The sequence below is a fragment of the Lontra canadensis genome, unplaced genomic scaffold (genome assembly GCF_010015895.1).
Source record: "Lontra canadensis isolate GAN:19392208 unplaced genomic scaffold, GSC_riverotter_1.0 scaffold94, whole genome shotgun sequence".
Taxonomy (NCBI): Eukaryota; Metazoa; Chordata; class Mammalia; order Carnivora; family Mustelidae; genus Lontra; species Lontra canadensis.
This window is the reverse complement of record NW_022631088.1, coordinates 1,913,688-1,931,221: the sequence shown is the minus strand read 5'-3', so window position 1 is coordinate 1,931,221 and position 17,534 is coordinate 1,913,688. Positions and strand designations below refer to the sequence as shown.

The 17,534-nt window shown below is 42.7% G+C and overlaps 1 protein-coding gene across 2 annotated transcripts in view; it reads right to left on the bottom strand.

Annotated features, from left to right (window-relative positions):
- FANCI (FA complementation group I) overlaps positions 1 to 11,049 on the bottom strand; it is an 89,761-nt gene extending 78,712 nt beyond the window's left edge. For both annotated transcript variants that reach the window (XM_032836947.1, XM_032836946.1), the window contains exons 1-2: positions 10,968 to 11,049; positions 7,398 to 7,500 (exon numbers count right to left, since the gene is read on the bottom strand). In XM_032836947.1, coding sequence (XP_032692838.1) covers positions 7,398 to 7,481 — 84 coding nt within the window. In that variant the 5' untranslated portion in view covers positions 7,482 to 7,500; positions 10,968 to 11,049. The remainder of the gene's footprint in view (positions 1 to 7,397; positions 7,501 to 10,967) is intronic.
- Positions 11,050 to 17,534: the final 6,485 nt, after the last annotated feature.

The following is a 17,534-nucleotide window of genomic DNA, read 5'->3' as shown; positions in this document are numbered from 1 at the left end:
ACTGATCAATACTCTGCAGGGTTATCAAGATCATGAGAAACACAGACTGAGGAACCACTGCAAAGTGCAGAAAATCAGGGAAAAATAACAAGTGCAATGTACTATGCTGAGTGGGATTCTTAGGGGAAAAAATGACATTAGTGGAAAAACCACCATGCAGAGTTTGAATAGAGTCTTTAGGTTAGCTAATGGTATTGTGCCCATGTTAATTTCTTGATTCTTAAAATTCTAAGGTTATGTAAGATGTAAGATGCTATGGGAGGGATACACAAAAATTCTCTGTATTATTTTTACAACTTTTCTGTAAGTCTAAAAGTAGCTCAAAATAAAAAGCAAAAAAAACAAAAACAAAAACAAAAAATTCCCTGGATTTAGCATCCACTGGTTTCTTGCCTGATCCAATCTTCATCATGACAGCTGCAAAATGACGATTTTCTAATGCTAGCACAGTAAGCAAAAGACTGTCCTTCTCCCCATTTATTTTTTTATTATCAGTATGGAATCAGAGACTTATTTTTCAATGTCTTATAATTCATAACTGAACTTAATTATTTTGATGTTCTAATAGTCTCAGATGTAGGTGATGGAACCCCTCCGAGCTAGCTTGTATGTCCTTGTGACTTGCCCTCATCATTTTTTCTGAGCACTTCTTTACTTTCTGGCTTAGCAAGATGTTCCAGGCTCATTTTGTATCTATCAAGCACCCCTCTTAAAATCAGCCATTTCTCTGAAAAACCCTGGTTCCTTGTAGTGGGGAATGATTATTAGAGACCAAAGATCTAATTCATGGCTGTGCTTGTTACTACTGTGGCATGTTTGGTGCCTCATCTTAGTTCTTTCAGTGAACAGAGCTTTAAAACACACACACACAGAGGTATGTATACGTATATGCAAATACATACAAATATACATGTGTGTGGATATGCATATATGTCATTAAGCTCATATCAGCACTTCCATTTCTAATTTATCCCCACAGGGTTCTTTCTTGCCTTCCTATATCCTGTATTTATCCCTTGTACCACAGTAAAAATGCTGACTCCCAACCTCAACACATTTACTGAACTCTGTATTACATCTAAAAATCATTTCAGAAGTGCGCTGCCCATAACATCATATTAAATAATCCTTTTTCAAAAAGTTCAAAGTTTATTTGTATTTCTTCCTTCAATCCTCTGCCCAAGACAGAGGGTATATAGTCAAATACTTGGTTTAGCTCTTTTTTTTCCCCCACCTCCCCGCCTTCAGTATGGTTATGGAATTCTTCCTGAGTTTCTTTTTATAAGGATACACAGATATATGTACACTTTACTTCCCTTCTTTCTTATATAAAAGGTAGAATAATACACATTTTTCATTTTGCCTTTTTAACTTAGTATCTTCTGGAAATCACTATCAGTCCCTATTGAACTTCATTCTTTTCTACAGAGTCAAAGAACCACCTTGTGCATAATATAATTTCATGTTGTTGGAGGTACATCTTTAGGGTAGTCCTAGAAGTGGGATGAGTGTTGAGGGAAAATGTATTTAAGTAGTTTTATTAGATAGCATCAAATTCTAATCATGGTCTTACTCATTTCTACATTCCTACCAGCAATGCATGAGTGGCTGTTTCCTCAATCTCACCAAGAGTATATAGAAAAGATGTTCATTTTTTTCCCTGCTCTGACAGATAAGAAATAGTAGCTGTTTCATTTTAATCTTTATTCTCTTATGAGTGGAGCATCTTCCCCTCCCCACAAGATTTTGTCAGAGAGAAAGAGAGAGTACTAGCAGTTAGAGTGGCAGGCAGAGGGAGACGCAGGCTCCCCGCTGAGCAGGGAGCCCCATGCAGGACTCCATCCCAGGACCCTGGGTTCATGGCCTGAGCCAAAGACAGACTTAAACCAACTGAGCCACCCAAGCATCCCTGGAGCATCTTTTCTTATGTTTACAGCCGTTTTTATGTTTTCCTGTGATTATCCTCCTCATTCATTTTGCTCTTTTTCTATGAGCTTTTTGCCCCCCCCCCAATTATTCTGAATTATTATGAATTAGGGATATTAATCCTTTATCTAGGATACATTCCAAACATGTTCTCCCAATTTGTCATTTGTGTTTTGATTCTGTATATGGTATTTTTGGTCATGTAAATTTTACTTATATGTAGGTAAATTTACCAGTCTTTTACTATATCTAGATTTCTAGTTCTAGAAAAGCCTTCTCTGCACTGAAATTAAAAAGAGGAATCTCAACCATTTTCTTCTAATATTTAGATTGAATTTTTAAAAAAGATTTTGAGAGAGAGAACACACACACAAGGGCGGGAGGGACAAGCAGACTCCCCACTGAGCAAAGAGCCTGAAAAGGTAGGGAGGGGCTCCATCCTAGGACTGAGACCAAGACCTGAGGTGAAATCAGATGCTTAACAGACTGAGCCACCCCAGGCACCCCAAATTTTTTTTACATTTAGACCTGATTCATGTGGAGCTTATTCTTTAGCAGTATGTAAAGAATATACCTAATTTTACTTTTTTTTTTTTTTTTCCCCGAATGACTATCTAGTTGTCTCCATACCACTTATTAAATACGATCTTTGCCCACATTGTTCGGAATACCACTTTATCATATACTAAATTTTATATGTAGTTGGGTCTATTTTGAGACTTTGTTATTCCATTACCTGTTCTTCTCTTCATGCACCAATACCGCACTGAATGAGAGAGGATTTTTGGTACGTTCAGTATCTGGTAGGGCTGGTCCTTCCTCAGAGAACTTCGATTTCAGCGTTCTCCTAGCTATTCTTGCCTATTATTCTATATGAACTTTGTTTCTACTACACGTAAGAAATGCTATTGATTTTTACAGAATTTTATACTCCGCTACTTTGCTCACTTCTTGCTGTAGATGATTTGACCACAGGTTCTTCAGGGTTTTCCGGGTGTACTAGTATGACATCTGCAAAGACAGTTTTATATCTTTTTTGCCTATCCTATGCCTTTCATTGTTTTCTCTAGTTTAACTGCATTGGCTAACAGACCGGGACAATGTTAAATCGCGGTGGAAAGAGCAGACATACTGCCTGGTTCCTGGTCTCAGTGGTCTCATTATCATGCCTCTAGGGTTTCCGATTAAGATGCTGACTTTAGGATATGTTTTACCAAGGTAAGGAAACAGGCATGTACTCCTATTTTCTCAAGGAGTTTTTACCAGGAATGGGTGAATTTTGTCAAAGACATTCCCTGGCTTGTGAAGATAATCACAGGGGCTTTTGAGTAATATACTTTCTAACACTGAACCAACTTTGTATTCCTGGCATTATTCTACTTGGTCATGACTGATTTTCTTTTCATCTGATATTGGAATATGTCCCCTAGTATTTAAGATTTTTGCATCCATGTTTATAAGTGAAGATGCCCTTTAATTTCCTTTTTCTATGCTATCTTTATCAGGTTTAGAGTATCAACATTATGCATCTAGAAGTTTTCCTTATGTATATACATTTTTTTCCATGTTATATATGCTGTCAAAAAATTCTGTAGCACTGAGACTATCTCTAATTTCTGATTTTTAAGAGTTTGGTGGAAGTCCCCTGTGAAATTATCTGGGCCTGGTGTTTCTGTGTCAATTAACTGCTCAACTCTTTTTCTTCTATGTAAATTGGTCTCATTAAGCTTTCCATCTCAAACTGGGTCAATTTTATTAAACTCTATGCTCTTAATTATCCATTTCCTCTAGATTTTCAAATTTATTTGCATAAATGTGTACAAAGTAGTGTCTTAGTACATTTGATATTCTCTCTTCACTAATAATTATTCCCGGGTCACCTGAGTGGCCTGGTTGGTTAAGCATCTGACTTTAGCTCAGGTCATGATCTCAGGGTCCTGGGATCAAGCCCTACCTTGGGCTCCAGGAGGAGTCTGCTTGTCCTTGTCCCTTTTCCTCTGCCCCTCCCCATGTTCATGCTCTCTCTCAAATAAAAAAAAATCTTTTAGAAAAAGGTTATTTTCCCCTTCTCATTTCTTACTTCGTACATTTGTGTTTACCACTTTTCTCGGTCAGATAATGGTTTTAACTATTTTTTCCAAAGAATTAGGATTTTGATATATTAATTTGATTTACTGGTTTTCTGTTCTCTACTTGATAAGTTTCCAGTTTTATTTTAGTGGTTTCCTCTTTGTGTCTTTCTTTTGTTTACTTTGCTGCACTTCCAAGAATTTTATTCATTTATTTTATTTCTTCTTAACTGATTTTGGTGATTTTTAAAAGTATTCTGCAGACTGATATGTAGCGTTCTCATTATTTTTCTAGAAATCCTCTGATTTCTGAGGGTATATTCCTTTTTATCAAAAAGTTGTTTAGAAGGTATTTTACTTTCAGGTAGAAAAATCTTTCTGGGGCGCCTTGGTGGCTCTGTCAGTTAAGTGTTGACTCTTGATTTGGCACAATCCTAAAAATAGGATTGGGAATCAAGCCCTGCAATGGGCTCCATGCTCAATGGGGAGTCTGCTTAAGATTCTTTCTCCCTCTCCCTCTGCCTGTCCTCTCTCTCTCTCTCAAACAAAAACAAACTACCTTTTTATTTACTTCATTTCTAATTTCTAGTTTTTACTGAGTTGTGATCAAAGAGGGTGGTTTATCTATTTCTATCTTATGGGACCTATCAACGTTTTCTTTGTGCTCTAGTATAGGACACAATAATCAATTTTTGAAAAACACTTTACACATTTAAGAAGATATATACGTATTTCTTTAAAGATCTATTTTTTTAAGTAATCTCTACATTCAATGTGGGGCTCAAACTTACAACCCCAAGATCAAGAGTTGCATGTTTTATGACTGAGCCAGCCAGGTGCCCCGCAGATGTGTTCTCTTTTATTAAAGTATTCTCCCCATGTTTTAAATACTCTTCATATTTTCCATCTCTTTGCAATCTTTGTTTTGTTTAGGTATCTTAAAGTCTGTATTCCACTTCCACTAATTTCCTCTTTAGCAGTGTTTTGTCTACTGTTAACCATCAAGGTTTTCACTTCTAGTTTTCTGATTGTTTTCCAAATCCATCCCTTCTTATTAATGGATTCTATTTCTTCACTGACATATGTGAATATGTTAAAAATCACATTAAATAGTTGTATGAAATATAACGTCCCTTTTATATTCCTCTAGTCTCTCTAAATCTTCGAATATGAATTTTCCCATTACTGGATATGTCACTCTGTCTTGTCACAGACTTCTTTTTGTGTTTTATACTTTATTCTAAGCATATCTTCTATGGACATTTTATTAAATAAAAATGTACATATTGCTAGAATACTTAACAAATTTGTAGAAGATATTAAAAAATGACTAATATACTGGTCAACAAAATCAAGATCCAAAAAGATCTTGACAGTGAAATTAATTTAAAGAGATAATTAACAGATATAAATGTAAAATTTTGTATGTGGTTTCTAAAAACTTATGTACATATTGCTAGAATACTTAACAAATTTGTAGAAGATATTAAAAAATGACTAATATACTGGTCAACAAAATCAAGATCCAAAAAGATCTTGACAGTGGGGGTGCCTGGGTGGCTTAGTGGGTTAAAGCCTCTGCCTTTGGCTCAGATCATGATCCCAAGGTCCTGGGATCGAGCCCCACATCGGGCTCTCTGCTCTGCTGGGAGCCTGCTTCCTCCTCTCTCTCTCTCTCTCTCTCTCTCTGCCTGCCTCTCTGCCTACTTGCGATCTCTGTCAAATAAATAAATAAAATCTTTAAAAAAAAAAAAAAGGATCTTGACAGTGAAATGAAATTAATTTAAAAAGATAATTAACAGATATAAATGTAAAATTTTGCATGTGGTTTCTAAAAACTTAACTACGGGAATTCAGAGATGATGGAAATCAGCCTAATATCAACAAATGCAAAAATAAGTTGGGGTTTTTGGTTGCTTGTAAGAGCATGAGACATCAGTATGATACTGTGGCCAAAAAGTTGATTCTGCATGAATGGAGAAATAAGAGAAATGTTAGTCCATTCTACTCTAGTGGTAGAAAACATGCTAAGTCCTGTGTTCAATTTAAGTATAAAACTTTTAAGGAAATATTAACAGAAATGTTCAGAAGACTGTGTCTACGTTAGTGAAATTTGCTAACACTTATTCAGTACCTATTAGATATTAGATGGTTTATGTGCATTAACTCATTTCATCTTTACAAAAACCAAGAGATAGGGATCCTTCCTTGGGATAAGCAAGAATCAGAGAAGTCAGTCACAGCATCTATTTATATCATGAATTTTGTTCTAGTTCTTAGTTTTACTTATAATGTTAAAACCTCTTCAAACTCCTTCTGGAAGCATTTAAAACACAAATTCTAAATCAATACATTAATTAAAAGCTGGCTTTAACCAAATCATAAATGTCTAGAGAATGTTTCAAGCTGAAGCTCATCCAGTGGGTTGTATCAAAAATGTAGTATAAAACCAATCCTACATAACTAAAAATAAAAACAAAAATAAAAAACCAACCAACCAATCCAAAACAGAGCCCAAGGAGCGCCTGGGTAGCTCAGTGGTTTAAGCCTCTGCCTTCGGCTCAGGTCATGATCTCAGGTTCTGGCTCTCTGCTCGGCGGGGAGCCTGCTTCCCCCCCTCTCTCTGCCTTTCTCTCTGCCTACTTGTGATCTCTGTCTGTCAAATAAATAAATAAAAAATCTTTAAAAAAAAAAAAAAGTCCCCTCTTAAAAAAAAAAGAAAAAAACAACTACAACAACAAAAAAACAGAGCCAGAGCCCATCCCTACATCAACTCCCAATTAGTGTCACCCATTAACAGAGATTAGAAGCTAGATTTTACCTAGCTTCAATGACCACAACACAAGCATGCAAAACTTCCTTTAAAAACTTAATACTCAAAATCAGACATATATATATTAATGTTTAAGGTTCATGTTAAACAGAGATTCCTTTCCATGCAGGAATCTGAATAAGCTGAGATCACTTAAATGGAAAAAGGGAAATATATATCAGGAGAGTAAGAAGATTCAAGTAATAACTTAAAAATATTTTACTGCTTATAAACTTTAAGGGAAAACATTAATAAAGGGGCGCCAATAGACAAAATGTCTCACATCAATAATTACAATCAGGATATTATCTTCAAATAGGATTGCCTAAGAATCTTAAAAGTAATTTGTTTATGCATATACAGTTGCATAAATGTTTAAATGTTATATAGTTGTAGACAAATGTCTCTTTGTTGTCTGTTTCTCTTCCTCTCCCCCATTTCTTTACATTTGAATTTTTATCAAATAAATCCTTGTCTCCTAAGGAGAGTGGAGGTAGATGAAGTGGTAGAGTAATTTTTCTAACATGTCCTTTGAATTTGTCATCATGCTTGACATTTGGTTTTAGCAAAACATGCTTCTTTATACTTACATCATCTTCTTTGAGGGTCTGAAGAAATTTCTGCAGTCTGTCTGGTGTTTTTTCTGCTGCTAGAGATATTATTTTCTGGTCCATTTTTGCACATACCAGGGAACTGTAAGGGAAAGTGTCAGAGCTGGATGATACTTTCAGAAGTAAACAAGCTTGATTATTTTCTTTCCCTGTTAACTATTTCACACATATTATAAACCATGTACACAGTGGGTTCTCATTAGCATGAGTACATGATTCTTAATTCAAACCAAAATAATCTGGAGAATTCCCTGGAATTTTCATATTAGAAACCTGTATTCTAATAAAGTAGTTCAACAATTTTTGCCCACATTTTTGTTTTTTTTAGCATCTACCTAGCACACTGCCTAGAACAAAGCTGATACATAATAGTATATCAAATAATTATAAACATACACATAAGAATATGTATTATAACCTTATAATAATAATATTTGATAAATGAATACATCAACAACACTGTAAATACAAAGTGCCATTAAACGGTATAACGACAGGGCACCTGGGTGGCTCAGTCAGTTAAGCATCGGTCTTTGGCTCAGATCATGATCTCAGGGTCCTGAGATTTCGTCCTGCATTGGGCTCCCGGTTCAGTGGAGAGTCTGTTTCCCCCTCTACTCCTTCCCTCGCTTGGGAGCTCTCTCTCTCTCTCTAAAAAATTTTTAAAAATTAAAAAAAAAAAAAAAAACGGTATAAAAACAAATGAGAAGTTAACAAGACTAATGAAATAAATGTGTGCCTAGAGGTCAAAAAAGCTTCCCAGTAGAGAGCTTGAACTGGAACTTAGAGATTAAATTTAGATAGTCAAGATAGCCAGATGGTGTACTTTATACACTACTGAGAAGGAGAACGTCATGAACAAAGACCTTCATATAAGAATCTGAAAAACCTATTTAGGGAAAATGAAGGACAGAGATTTGAAGTTCAAGTAGGGTAGCAATGAGTACGAAGGCTAGAAAGATAGTCTGGGAATAAATGTGCAGGATTTTTTTTTTTTTTTAAGATTTTGTTATATAATCTCTACACCCAATGTGGGGCTCGAACTCACAATCCCAAGATCAAGAGTTGCATGGTCTACATACTGAGCCAGCCAGGTGCCCCTGAACTGTGCAAGATCTTAAATGCCAGATTAAGGGATTCAGATTTTATTCTGTAAATGATGACAACCAAAATTCTTGGAGCAAAAGAAAATCTACCTGATTCAGATTCTGCCTGTTTCACACTGAACAAGTGTTTGAGCAAACAATCTGGCATCAACACTTAGATTAAAGTGGGCAGAGAGCAAGGACACAGAGCAGAGACTAGGAAGTTACGGAGGGCTATTTTGGCGATGAACACAAAAGCCTGTGGTGACTCTGGGCGTGGAAAGGAAGAGATGGAACAGAAGCCTGCTGGGAGGCGGGATTTAGTGAGCAGCTATGGGAGGGAAGGGGGGAAATGCAGACCGCTGCAAAGACCTGCTCCCCCTCCAGTATTTCTTCTTGTCTCCCATCCCCATAAAATGTCCCACCCTCCACACAGCTACTGAAACCAGAAGCCTGGAGGACATTAACAACTTCACTTTCATCCTTCACATCCGCTTCAAGTCCTTGCAATGTCACCCCCTAAACCTCTCTCGAATCTGTCTACTTCTCAGATCCACTGCTGCCACATCACTCCACAGCCACCAGTATCTGTCATCGGAACGACTACAAAAGCTTCCTAACTTGTCCCCCACACGGCAACTAAAGTAATCATTCCAAGACACAAACCAGAGGAGGTGACTGACCCTCCCTCCACCTCTGATTCTCACCTTAAAACTTCCCAGAACCCTTCCACAGCTCTCCTATTGGTCCAATATCCAGACGTCAGGATAAAAAAGCCCAGCAGGGTCTGGCCCGCACCTAAATCCCCTTCATCACTATATACTCCTTGCTTTCAGTCCTTCCAACTCCCAAGTTCTCCTGCCACAGGCCCTGACACTTGACTTTCAGTCTGGAACTTCTATACATACACTTCCTCTCATCGCCTGCGCCCCAGTCTTTTAATTCCTACGAATCCTTCAGATCTCAGCTCAATCTATCCTTCCCCAGAAGCTAAGGCTAGGTTAAATGCTCCATTTTTTTTTTTTCCATTTTTTTTTTTTTCAAGATTTAGAGAGAAAGAGCAAGCAAGCAGGAGGAGAGGGAGAGAATTTCAAGCTAAATCCCCACCCAGCCCTACCAGGACTCCATCTTACTACCCTGAGATGATGACCTGAGCAGAAAGGGACTGAGCCATCCAGGCGCCCCTAAATACTCCCCTATTATAGTCTTTCAAGGCAACAGTAATTTCTCTTACGTCATAGGCCTTTAACATGACATCTGTAATTACTAGATCAAGAACTATCTCCCATTTGACTACAAACCTACAAACCTCATGAAGACGGGGAGGCAGGTCTGTTTTTGTTTACCACTGATCCTCCAGTACTTAATCACAGTACCTCCCTTGTAACAGGAGCCCAATAAATATTTGTTGAACAAATAAATTAAACTCCCTAAATAAATAGCATGCCCCTGGGCCCAGCCCTTTACATTCATTAATTTGATCCTCAGACCACCCCTGTGAAGCAGGTGCTATTAGTTTCAATTTAGATGAAGATCTTAGGGAGCCTGGGTGGCTCAGTGGGTTTAAGCCTCTGCCTTCGGCTCAGGCTCGGGTCATGATCCCCGGGTCCTGGGATCAAGCCCCGCATGGCATTGGCTCTCTGCTCAGCAGAGAGCCTGCTTCTCTCTCGCTCTCTGCCTGCATCTCTGCCTCCTTGTCATCTCTGTCAAATAAACACCTTAAAAAAAAAAGTAGAGATGAAGATCTTTAGGGATTTGGAGACATTACATAATTGCCCCCAAGGATTAGAAGGCCAGTACTGGCAGAGGCAGAAATGAAACCCAGGTCTGTCCAGCTCCAGCCCCCAAGACCCGCAGGCTCTTAGTTTCTACTCCCGCCCCCGTCAGGGCCTGGGCGGGGTGGGGGAGCGGGGAGGGCAGAGGAAACGCAGAAAGGGCGTACTGCCCAAGAGAGACGTGCAGCCAGAGAGGGAACACGCCGAAATCTATCTCAGCAGGTCCATTTGCTAAATTCGGCCGAAAACCGGAGAGGAGGAACTACCAGGCGACTGCGAAGCGCGCAGCACCTGTCTGCAGGCGCTGGGACCAGCGCGGCTCGGGGACGGGAAACGCGCGGGTCTTCGCGCCGGGACTCCCCCGAGAGCAACACGTAAACACAAACTAGGACGCGAGGCGGCTGGCGATGCGGGCCGTGACCCGGCCCCAGAGGAGAAACGGGGTGAGAGGTCTCCGACGCAGGAGCAGAACCCCGACAGAGAGAGGACTCTAGCAGGAGGAAGGAGGATGCAGCCCGCCCGGGAGGTGGCAGCCGCGGAAACCGAGGGGTGCGGCGGGAGACAGGCCGGAGAAAACTCCAGAACGCCAGCTGGCAACAGCAGTCCTCCAGGCTTCACAGATCCGCTCCCTCCCTGAGGCGCGGAGTGCCTGCGCCCCGGCAGCGCGAGAAGCCCCTCCGCACGGTTACCTCGGCCTCGCCGCCACAACAAACTTCCAAAAAGCCCGCTCAACTGCACGCCGCCGCACTTCCGTCACGGGACACAGCAGGCCCCGCCCTACCTGCGACTTATTTCCGCTGGTAGGGCGCATGCGCTTGGGGTGTACCATTAAGGCAGAAGGGGCCGACAGTCCTCGGACGTTCCCATTCCCAGTCGTGGGGAGGCGCAGCGGGCACACTCGCATTCAGAACCGCGGAGAGCATCCGCGGTGTGGCCTGAACGCAGCTGGAGCGTGGTGTAGACCGGTTAACACCCCGTGGTTACTGTTAGGGGAAGAGTGAGCGCCAGAGTGGCAGAATCAAGGCACGTGTAGGTCTTTGCATTGGAGGCACCTGGAAGGCAGATGAAGACACAAGAAGTGTCCCACTCCTTGTGCTAGGGGAGGTGTCGGTAACCCCCAAGATGTAAGTCCCACGTGCCAGGGGGCTTTTTTGCAAAACCTCAGCTCTTAGCGCATAACCTGGCAAAGCAGTAAATACTCAGTAAATATTTGTTAACTGAACAACTAGCAGTAGAACAAAGCAATGGGGCGGGTGGGGGGCTGCAGGCAGATTTTTTAGCTTGAAGGAGCAGCTTGGGCAAAGGGGCCTGCCTGAGAGCACCAAGCAAGAAAGCTCCTGACTGGGGCGCCTGGGTGGCTCAGTGGGTTAAAGCCTCTGGCTTTGGCTCAGGTCATGATCCCAGGGTCCTGGGATCGAGCCCTGGGATCGAGCCCCGCATCGCATCGGGCTCTCTGCTCAGCAGGGAGCCTGCTTCCTCCTCTCTCTCTGCCTGCCTCTCTGCCTGCTTGTGATCTCTCTCTGTCAAATAAATAAATAAAATCTTTAAAAAAAAAAAAAAAAGCTCCTGACTAGTGCAGGAGGTGAAGGTGTTTGGGGGTGGGGTGAGAACGCAGGATCTTGGAAGTCCTTTTCACATCACTGGTAGTGTGGAACAGCAGAAGTGGAAGGACATGACTGTACTCATTGTAGGAAAATCTCTCTGGCAGGTGAGTGCTGCAGAGACTTAAAAAGAGATCATGGGGGGCACCTGGCTGGCTCAGTGGGTTAAAGCCTCTGCCTTCCGCTCAGGTCATGATCCCAGAGTCCTGGGATCGAGCCCTGCAGAGAGCCTGGTTCCCTTCCTCTCTCTGCCTACTTGTGATCTCTGTCAAATAAATAAATAAAATCTTAAAAAAAAAAAAAAAGAGAGAGATGATGGTGTTGGGGAGGACTGAAGGCAGGACTCTCTAGGGGCTACATTGCCCTGGAAATAGGTAGTTGCAGCGGGGACAGGCGGAAACCAGTGGACTGCATGTGAAAGAGATTAGGAAGTGGAGTGCCCCAGTTTGGGGTAGATGTAGGAGGAGCTGAGGAATATCCAGGCTTGAGTGACAGGCGGGGGTGGGTTGACACTGCCAGGGAACTGACACAGGGAGCACAGGGAAAACTGTAGGTTTTGAGGAGGGGGTGATGAGGATGCCTTCATGGGAAAGAATGCTCAGATGGGAGGCATTCAATGTGGAGCCTGATCCCCAGTCCGCAGGGGTGGGATGGGTCTACTTGGCCAGTACTGGAAGAAACAACCGCTGGAAGAGAGGGACGCCCATCAGCTGCCGAGGCCTGCTCCTTGCTTATGACCCTTCTTAAGCAACTTTTACTTCTATCACATTTCTGGCCCAATATTGAGCTGTAATAATGCGGCTAAAACACAGCAGCTGAGTTGGAAGACAATTCCTGAAAGGAATCCTTTAGCTTGCCAAGGACACAGATGACTTTGCCTCGTCTTCTCCCACAAAGCCTCCCTTCTTAGCTGCTTATGGGAGTGGGCCAGACAGCGACAAATGTATGTGGCTGTGCTCATTTGCCTTTTTGAGCCTCCTGGTGTGCATCCCGGGTACACGTACTGAACTGCCGGTGTGAGTGTCTACCCAGTGGCACTGACAGTTCAATGTCTCTCCTCCCCCTTGTAGCGTGAATGCATCATCTGTTTTCCATTAGCACGAATGGGTGTTATACATGCACAGGAAAAGAACGGGAGTCGAATAACAGTGTTCCCCACCCTGCCGCAGGCTTCCTTACTAAGCAACAAATCTTACTCATTTGCTTCAACCAACTAGATTCCTATACTGGGCAGCTGGTGATCCATTAACTTTAGAAGAAACAGCCAATTAAAAACAGGTTCACAATAGTGGAACGAAATGTTCTTCAGGCCTTGTCCATAGTTCACATTTGTGTGGTAACGTTATAACTACTGATATTTGCAAGAGTCCAGAGAAAAAGGACAAACGGAGGCCCCCTACCATTCAGGATACTGGGTGCTGCAATGTGAGGGGCTTCCTATGTTTGCGTGAAAACCACTTCATCCCCCTAGACTGGCCGTTGGCTACCCTTAGGGCCTACGGTTGTACACACCAGCAGGCCTACCTGGAGAGCGTGGACCAAGGAAAGGGCCTGTATAGGCCAAGGAAGTGAGTTTGGGGATGTTTTGGAAGGTACCCAGAGTGTGGTCTGAAGGAAGGCATGTGGGTTTTGGTGGTTACACCCAAGGTTTCTTGATCCTCCCATCATCTAGGAAGGGAGAGCGACATTGTTTAAGAGAATAATCAAGGTAGCACGTATCAAAAGCCTAGCACTTAGAAACCCTTCCTAGTGTCAGTTCCCTCCAGCAGTCCCACATTTGAGTCTAAATATGGAAGAATTGAACTCAGGGTCTCAAACACAGGTTTGTACACCCCTGTTCACAGCAACATTGCTCATGGCAGCCAAAAAGGTGGAGACAACCAAAATCTTCAAGGAGTGGTGAAGGGATAACCAGAATGTGGTATATCCATACACAGGAATAATCTTTAGCCTTGAAAAGGGAGGGAATGCTGGCACTACAACATGGATGAACCCAAAGGACGTTATGCTAAGCGAAATCAGCCCGTCCCAAAAAAGACGAGTACTGTATGATTCCACTCATAGGACATATCAAAGGAGTGAAATTCACAGGAACACAAAGTAGAATGATGCTTGACCAGGGTCTGGGGAGGAGGAAGAAATAGGGAGTTACTCTTGAATAGAGAATAGAGTTTCAGTTTCACAAGATGAAAAAGTTCTGGAGATCTGCTTCACAACAATATGAACACTTCACACTACTGAGGTAGACATTAGAAGCTGGTGAGGATAATTAGCCAAAAAAAAAAAAAAAAGGATAATACGATCTGGGCAGCTCATAGGATTATTAAGGAGAACCAGCTGAGTCTACCCTGAAGAAATTCCAACTTGGTAGGGTTTAGGGTAGGAGCTTAACGGCTCACTCTCTGTATCCCCAGTGTCTAGAAAAGTGACGCCCAGGATACTTCATGCTTATTAAATGGGTACAAAATCATGAACTCATCCTTGGAAAAATATGGTTTTAAATTATCCCAACGAAATGTTATATTTCAAATTTTGGCTTAAAATATATATTACTCCTTTTGAAGCTTCTTGTGAACTTGCAGTCATTTGAAGATTTAAAGTTCAAAACAGGTGCCTGGATGGTGCAACTGGTTGAGTGTCCAACTCTTGGTTTTGGCTCAGGTCCTGATCTCAGGGTCATGAGATTGAGCCCCATGATGGGCTCTGTGCTCCAGGGGGAATCTGCTTGGGACTCTCTCTGTCTCTGGCTCTGCCCCTCCATGATCTCTCTCAAATAAATAAATAAATAAATATTTTTTAAAAAATAAAAACAGTTCAAAACAACCACAACAAACAAAAATGTTAGTTCCCTCCCCCTACTCAGGTCTCTCTTTTTCTCAGAGGCCTGAGAGACAGGATGAGGAGGAGAGGGGAAAGTAATCCTTAAAACCTGGCCCCTTGCAATTGGTGACATTTCATTAAGGCTTGTAGATGATCATAGTTCACTGTACGCCAACCAACTGGAATTTAAAGGTTTGTAGATTATCTAATTGTATTCTATCAACCTTTATTTCATGGTTTTGGTCATTATTCTGTGGTTCATTATGAGAATGTCCCTTTTGGGGGGGAAATATATCCTGTTTGTTCTTCCTCGTAATGTTAAACCTTACTTCGATGGATTTTATTTATTTTCACAGCTTTTGTCTCTGGCACTGCCCACTCTCCCACTGCCACCGGAGAGACACTTCTTTGGAGAATGAATCTGACTCCGGGACGCCTGCAGCTTTTAGCTCTGTGGGGCAGCCTGTGAGAGTCAAGGCACTCTCATTCCCACTGCGTGACTGTAAGGAAGAAAGAGAATGTCCCTCAACCTGGGTTTTCCTATTTTCCAAAGGAGGGGTTGAGACCAGGGCATTCCTTAGGGTCCTCCCTCCCCCAGGACATTTATTACTGGTCTAAATGGCAGTAACCAGACTCTTGACCTCAGAAAAGTGAGGTGATGTCATCTTCCCCAGAAGCCAGGGCCAGGTGTGACTTTCCTGAGCAGCCACACCTGTGTCATTCTCATGTCTGGAGGGTCTGGAAGTGGGAACCCAGCCTGTGTGTTGCACAGTAAGAGGGCTTTAGAGTGACCAGGACCGCACTCCCCACCAACTGTGTGGCTTTGGGCAGGGCTTCCCAACTCTCTAACTCTCAGCTCCCTATTCTGTAAGAAAGGGGAAGATCCTCTTTTCCTCACATCTGGAAAGACTGGATGAGATACTGCAAGTAAGTCACCTGTCACAGTACAGAATGGAGGCACAGCCAATCCGAGCCCCCTCCCTGCCTGCCTCCAGCCTGGAAGAGAGAGCCAGGGAGCCCGCGGTTTTCTGCCAACATGACCAGCACAGGTGTCTGGGCCAATGAGGGCAGCATCCCCCCTCACACAAAGGCACTATTGTTCCAGCACAGGAACTGGACATGAACGTGACTCTTTGGGGGGGGGTGGGGGGCAGGGCAGAGGCAGGGCTGTGAGCAGAAAATAATGCCACAGAAAGCTCTGCTCCCTAAAAAGGGCCTCACGGCCTGCTCGCATCCTGAAAAGCTCTTTTCTGGGGCTTTAACCCACAAGTGTTCTTGGTGCGCAGGAGTGTTCCTTGCGATGCACTCTATCAGCTGGCTTTTCCCGAGCCTATGCTGGGCCTTCCGTCCTTCCTTCCCGCAGAGCAGCCCGAGTTCTCACCCACCCCACCTTGTCTCCCACAAAGCTCACGCTCTGGGAAGTACCTGGGGGAAAGTCTGGAATCACATCTACATTAGCTTGTTATAGAGTACTACAGACTGAGGGACTTACACAACAGAAATGCATTTTCTCACAATTCTGGAGGTGAGACACCCAAGATCAAGTTGTCGGCAGGACTGGTTTCTCCCCAGGCCTCTTCCTTTGGTGCATAGGTGGCCATCTTCTCCCTGTGTCTTCACCTAATTTCCCTCTATAACTCTGTCCAAATTTCCTCTTCATATAAGGACACCAGTCAGATTAGGGCCTGCCCTGATGACCTCACTTTACCTTACTTACCCTTTAAAGGCCTTATCTCCAAATACAGTCACATTCAGAGGGAGGATAGTACTTCCCAGACATGAATTTGGGGGAACACAATTCAGCCCGTAACACCATTTTACAGGTGTTTAGCACCCCCTGAGAGCAACTATGGCCTGGAATCAGGTTAGGATCCCCCCCACCCCATCCTCCTTTCTCCACTTCCTATATCCCCACCCACACCACCATTGGCCTGCCCCAAAGAGGAGGAGGATGGAGGCAAGGATAATCCTCAATCTACTTCCCCACCAATCCTCAGATTTGAGGTCAGGCAAGGTCATGTGCTGGGCACAGGCAGAAGGGGGAGAGGGCCAGAAACTCTAGGGCAGTGCTTTTCAAACTTTTCTGTGCATAGGAATCACCGGTGGGGCAGGGGGGAGGGGGAGGGGGCTGGGGGATCGGGGACGGGTCCTTGTTAACCTACTGATTCTGAGTTAGCCTATCTGGGGAAAAGCCAGAGACTCTGCATTTCTAACAAGCTCCCAGATAATGCTGATGTTCTTGGTCTACAGGTCACACTCCAAGGAGTAGCAACGTTTAGACCAGCACCGTCCATTAGAAATACAATGGGAGCCATTAAAATTAAAATGAGAAAATTTCAAATTTTCTAATAACCACATCAAAAAAAGGAAAAGGAAACAAGTGAAATTAACTCATGTTTTCAACCCAATAATCACTAGTATTTCAGAACACTAAGTCGTGTAAAAATGCTTAATAAGAAATTTTAGGCTGGAGCCCCTGGGTGGCTGAGTCTGAAGCATCTGACTCTTGATTTCAGTTCGGGTCATGATCTCATGGTGGTCCCGAGAGCAAGCCCTTTGCTGGGCTCTGTGCTCAGCTGGGAGTCTGCTTAAGATTCTCTTAAAATTCTCTCTCCCTCTCCGTCTTTTTAATTAAATTAAAAAAAAGAAATTGTATGCTCCTTTTGTACTCAGTCTTCAAAAGCCAGCAGGTATCTTATATTTATAGCACATCTCAGGTCAGACTCTAAATACTTGATCACAGAATTTGCTGTTGAAAGAGTAGGGGGGGCTGGGTGGCTCAGTGGGTTAAGCCTCTGCCTTCGGCTCAGGTCATGATCTCAGAGTCCTGGGATC